The 6,000-nt window shown below is 49.0% G+C and overlaps 1 protein-coding gene across 1 annotated transcript in view; it reads right to left on the reverse strand.

Moving 5' to 3' along the window:
* HECA (hdc homolog, cell cycle regulator) overlaps positions 1–4,044 on the reverse strand; it is a 44,334-nt gene extending 40,290 nt beyond the window's left edge. The window contains exon 1 of the mRNA XM_082855832.1: positions 3,516–4,044. Within this exon, the coding sequence (XP_082711958.1) occupies positions 3,516–3,786 (271 nt within the window). The 5' untranslated portion in view covers positions 3,787–4,044. The remainder of the gene's footprint in view (positions 1–3,515) is intronic.
* Positions 4,045–6,000: the final 1,956 nt, after the last annotated feature.

Genomic DNA, 6,000 nt, shown 5'->3' on the forward strand with positions numbered 1-6,000 from the left:
AGGGGTTCTGGTGGCAGTCAGGAATGAGTGGAGTGGTGAACCATGGTCATCCATAAAACAGGAATTTATAAAAGGACTTGGGATCCAGGCCCATTAAAAAGTAGATACTATGACCAAGGTTCATATATTTTTAGGCCTCAAGCAAAAAAGCAGTGGATTAATGGAACCAGGATTCCAGAATGAAACTACGCGGGTATAACCCACTGCATGATTACTAGATCCTAAAAATAATGACTGGCAAGTCCTGTCCACCTACAATCAAAATGTTGCAATATGTGCAGACAGATGTTTACTATATCGGAAGAGGACAGCGCTTTTACTCCAGTCCCCACAGAAATCTTCATAAACCTTCATATCTAAAATAAAGCTTCATTTCTAAAAATACTAATAAATTTCTTTTTAGGGCTATAAAGTCCCTACAATTGACATGCAACTTACCCAAGAAGCACAACTGCAACTAGTTCAACTCCTTCAATTACAACCCCGCCCTGGCTTCCCCAAGCTTTCCCTAACTAGCAAATCTTTTTTTATAGAATCAGTAGTTATTTATAACTACTGACTAACAGTGAAAAACTAAGAACTAATATTATCCTACCCTGGTGTCCATGCTGCCCAAGAACCACAAGACATAAAACCATTCTATAAAATCCATACAACTACAAACAAACACTATTAACTTTAGGTGAAGTCATTAAGTTTGCATGTTTGCAGATGCAGATCACAACTGACTCGAACAGTGAGAACAAACTGTTTAAAAGATTAATAGAATGTAGATTTACTACACCCTTGGAATAACTGTTTGATTGGTAATATTTATAATCACAAAATCTAATGTCACAGCTAAATAAAATATTGAAATATACTTGGAAATACCATAATAGTTGATTAATGTCATTTTTAAATTTAAAAATAATTGGGCCGGGCTTCCCTGGTGGCGCAGTGGTTGAGAGTCCGCCTGCCGATGCAGGGGACACGGGTTCATGCCCCGGTCCGGGAAGATCCCACATGCCGCGGAGCGGCTGGGCCCGTGAGCCATGGCCGCTGAGCCTGCGCGTCCGGACCCTGTGCTCCACAACGGGAGAGGCCACAACAGTGAGAGGCCCGCATACCGCAAAAAAAAATAATAATAATTGGGCCTTATCAGTTTATTCTGAGAGTTTGCACATATCAGTTGCCCCTTCCTTTAAAAATTCACCAATGGCACCTCTCCCACCCCTACATTATAAAGCACAGCTTTAAATAGCAAAAAACAAACAACAGAAAAAAGCATTTATAATTTCCTTATTTACCAATTTTGCACACAGGAGGCCTCAGCATCTATGTTAATTGTCATCAACTGCAGTGAAAGGTTCTTCAAATTAAGGTGCATCATTCACTGAGACTTCACGCCAGGTCAGAACCAAGAATTTGGCAACATAAAATTCAACTCACTGCTCTAACATAACTCAAGTTTGTACCTTCTCTAACGGTAATTACTGCAGTGTTTGCCCCATTTCTTCCTTCCCCCCACCCCATTCATTTAATAAAACAAGCTCCAAATCAGAAATACATACCTTCACACAGATATATACAGAACTGCTAAATATACCTTAGATTGCCACTTCAGAGGAGAGCAGTAATAGGGACACCATAACCAGTAGCTTAATGTTTATGAATGAGGAGATACCACCAGCCCGAGAAAAACATTTCCTCACACCGCCTTAAAGTGGCCTAATCTTTTGGAGAAAGAAGAAGAGGAAACAGTCAACCTGAAGCTTCCACTTGGACAATAAAACAGCAGGGTAAGCCAGAAACACCCCGGGAATACCAGACCCATGCAGATGTCCTCTCTTGATTGCCACCTCTCCTTTAATACTTAACACAGCACTTGTAACACAGTAAATGTTTAATATCTTTTGAATGAGTGAATGATAGCTATCATTCACTGATCACTTACTCTTCTTGAGAAACTTTACTAAGCTTGTTACAAATGTAACAAGCCTTTAAAACAAGTACTGGGGGCTGGGTAGGGAAGGGACACTCTAAGCCTCACAATAACCTTATGAGGGAGCCAAACAATGAGTATATAATTCTTTTCCCCAATTTTACAGGTGAGGACATTGAGGCTCAGAAAAGCCATCCTTCCCAAGATGACAAAACTCTAAATGGCTGAGCCAGGAGTCTGTCTTCTTTCCTTTTGCCACATCAATACCAAAATGAAGTTTAGAGCGAGGAAAACAAAAGAACATGGAGAATACAGTCTGGCCAAAAGTTGTATTTTCAAACATTCACAAATGGGATGTTTCTGGAAAAAAAAAACAAAAAACTTCCCATTTCAAAATTGCAAAGACACAGCCAATGGGGCCTAAGGTTCTGCTCCTAACAGGCTACCTTTAATCTCCTCTGTTCAGATCACTGTCAGGTTCTTCTAAGTGCAGGTAACCTGTTTAAAAAGTGAGTGATCTGCGTAAAGAATGGCTTCAAAAGCTGAAACCTACAAGTTAAAAGCCAGGTATAAAGAACCTAATCTCCCTTCATTAAAATACACCTATATTCCCTGTCCTGAAAAACTGCCTGACCAGAGGAATTCAAAGAACAGTCCAAGTCCGAAAAAGTGTTTGCCCGAAAAAGTGTTTGCCCTATAACTAAAATTATGTCTCTGCAGTGACAACGGCAATCCTGTCACATCTTCACTATTCCTTAAATGCACCCTCAAAAGGTGCATTCAGGCACTACCTAAGATCATTAGGCTTCCTTCTAAAAATGTGAAGCAAAATTAAATAGAGGATGATTTTTTTTTTTTTTAACTCCGGGCTGAGAACGGAAGTCAAGTTCAGATTCTCTTCCTTCCTCAAGCGAGCAAGAGAATTAAAGAGCACACCCCCACCCCCAGCGACACACACACACCCTACAGTAAAAATGTCTTGGGGCCTCTTCACCTGTGGCAATCGACACAGCAAGCCTCGGTTTTCTGGGATTTTAGGCTCTCCTTCACTCTGGGGAGGGGAAGGCGGGTGGGTGAGGGGAGCAGAGGCAAGATGGAACTGGTGCCTAAGTTTTCAATCGGACCATTCTTCTCAACTTGGGCAGCTCTTTTTTTCCTTCCTTCCTTCCTTCTTTCCTTCCTTCCTGCCTGCCTGCCTTCCTTCCTTCCTTCCTCCCTCCCTTCCTCCCTTCCTTCCTCTCTCTCCCCGGTCCGGGGCACACGCTCGGCTTTGCCAGCGCGGGCACGAAGGGCAGGGCCCGAGCCGAGCGCCGCCGCAGCCAGGCACCCAGGAGTCCCTTGGAGTCTGGGGCGCAGGCTGCACGGGGCGCGCGACCTGTGCGCCGCGCGGACACCGAGCCGGGGCCGCCGATCGATCGCCGCCGCCGGGCGTGGGGACCGGGAAGGGGCAGCCGCGGCGGGGCGGAGGGGCGGGGTGAGCACTTCCTGACTCTCGCATTGTCCACGCATCGCCCGCGCCACCCAGGGCCCCGCCGACGCGCCGTCCCCGTCGGCGAGTAAGTTGGCGCTCGCCCCTCCGGCCCCGTCTTACCGTTCTTGGCGTCACCAGCGGCTGCAGTCCCCGCGGCGGCCGCCGCGGCCGCGGCGCCGGGCCCCGCGCCTCCCGCGCCCGCCGCGCCCCCGGTGCCCGGCACGCCCGCCGCCGCCGCTCCGCAGCCGGCCGCCGCCGCCAGGGCCCCCCCGGCCGCCGCGCCCGCCGCGCCCGCCGCTGCCAGGGCGCCGGCTCCATTTTCCTGCTCGTCCCCGCTGCTGTTGGCGCGCTTGTTTTTGCGGCCGCCTTTACTGTTTTTGGGGTTGGGCATCTCGCGAGTGTCCAGGTGCCCCGCGTCGGCGAAGGCGGCTCCCAGCGGCTCGGCGCCCGGTCCGGGAGGCCGAGAACGGAGGGCGCGGGCCGGCGGCTCCTCTGGCGCCCGTCTAGCCGCGCGGCCCGCGCCGCGCCATCCCGGCCGCCGCGCCCTCCCCGGCTTCCTGGAGCCGGCGCGCGGCCACCCGAGGCTCGCAGCCGCGCGGGCGCCGCGGGCTCGGGGCGCAAGCTAGACGCTCCCGAGCCGGAGGGAAAAGGCGGGTCTCGGGCTTGTTTTGATTCGGCTTCGCTGACACACTCTGGCCCCGCCTTCTCCCGTGACGACACTGGGGATTCGGCTTGGCCGCGCCCACCAGGTGACCTCACGGTAGCCCGGCCCGCCCGCGTGACGTCACGCCCCGCGCTGAGCCGGCCACCTTGGAGTGACGTCATCGGGGCGCCTTCACTCCCGGGGCCCTGTTGCACCCCGGCGCCTGCGGACCGACCTTCCTGAAATGGCCCCGAACGCCAATTCAATGGCATCTGGAGTTAGTTGGGGGCGTCCTGACCTTCATGCAACTGAGGCTTAGAACAATATGGTCTGGGAAAAATAGGCGGGCGACCAGAACAGGAACGGAAAGCAGAGGTTTTCTAATTAATCATCCATCGAAAGGCTTTGCCATTCAGAAACAATCGTAGATTCAGAAATTAAAGAAATAGAGTTGAGTTCCTAGACAATGGGAGAGCACAGCAGAGTCCGTGAATGGAAGGCCGTCACAGCCTAGTGGTGAAACCGCTCACACAAACAGGACCCACCATTCAGGGATGTTACTGAACATCGCCTGGGACCAAGAAGCAGGTAGTGCCTGGAGGGGAAACCCAATCCCCTTGGATAGGACTGAGTTGTCCTGAAAGATAGGTGGCCACTGTTGTGAGCAGGTGGAGATTAGAAGGTGACACCTGTGATAAGGAGCAGGTGGACTTGAGGGGCAGGGGACCCTGGGAAGAGTTTCACATGGTCTCTTTTTCTGCAGCTCTTTTTCTGCTTTATGGAAAACCAGCTCTTTCCCAACCCTCCGGTCTCAGCTCAAACACATCACTTCCTTCATGATGATATAACTGACACACCTCCCCAGAAGAGCTATCAGAAGTATCACCTCATCCATCTCTAATTATGTTGTCAAAGTATAAGTTTACTTATTTCCTGTCTATCTGCTTCTCAAATGAAAGCTCCATAGGTAGGAGATTTTATGTGTCTTGGGCACCCCAGCGGACAGCTAGCATATATTTGTTGAGTGCATAAATTAAGTACTCTCCCCATAAACTATGGAGCGAAAACTATGTTAGCTGACAATTTACAGTTCTCCCTTCCTATGTAGTGTGATCTTCTTTAATTAACCCAGCTCTCCAGTAAAGAATCTTAGGCTGTGTTCTGAAGCATAAAGAGGTAGCCAGGGAGGTACCCGCAGAGACTCTGACTGGGAACTCTGGGCATTTATAGCATTTATAGCAGAGTCTGTTCCAGAGCCTGGAGCTACAGGAAAGAGCACTGGATACTCAGGAGCAATTGGTGGTTGGGCTTTTCAGTAGGGAAGTGATGAATGTTTTAATTCCCTAATTTTGTTTGAGGAAAGTGACTCTTTATAGAGGGCCACCTCATAGTTATAATAGATATTTTGTGCCTATACTTTCATGTCTATTTCTCTCCCACCCCAACTCCCCTAAGCACTAGAAGAGCCGGGATTGTCTATCTTTCTAACTAATTCTGCAGAGTCTAGCATAAAGCCTGACCCACAGTTAGTGTTGAATAAAATTTTGTTGAATGGAGGATGCCTAAAGCATTCTTCTTCTGGATATATTTTTCTGAACCTTAAAGTCTCAGCTAAATCATCAATTCTCTAGGAAGCCTTCTCTGATACCCCAAAGTTAGATTCATCCCCATGTGCTCCCTGTACCTTGCCCACCACAAGAGCTTGCACACAGAGTATTGAAATTGCCTATTTACTTGTCTCTTGTCTGGGCCCCCACTAGACTATAAGCTCTGTGATGGCAGAAGCTGTCTGTCTTAGTCGTCACTGTATCCATGGTACCTAATGCGGTGCATGGTACACAGTAGGTATTTAATGAATGCATGACAAATACATGAATAACTAAATGGACAAATGCTTTGAAGGTAGTAGATGCAGCAGGATTTGGTGGCCACTTGGACGTGAGGGATGAAGGAGAGAGTTAA

This window comes from Leucopleurus acutus (genome assembly GCF_964270905.1).
Source record: "Leucopleurus acutus genome assembly, chromosome: 15".
NCBI classification, from domain to species: domain Eukaryota; kingdom Metazoa; phylum Chordata; class Mammalia; order Artiodactyla; family Delphinidae; genus Leucopleurus; species Leucopleurus acutus.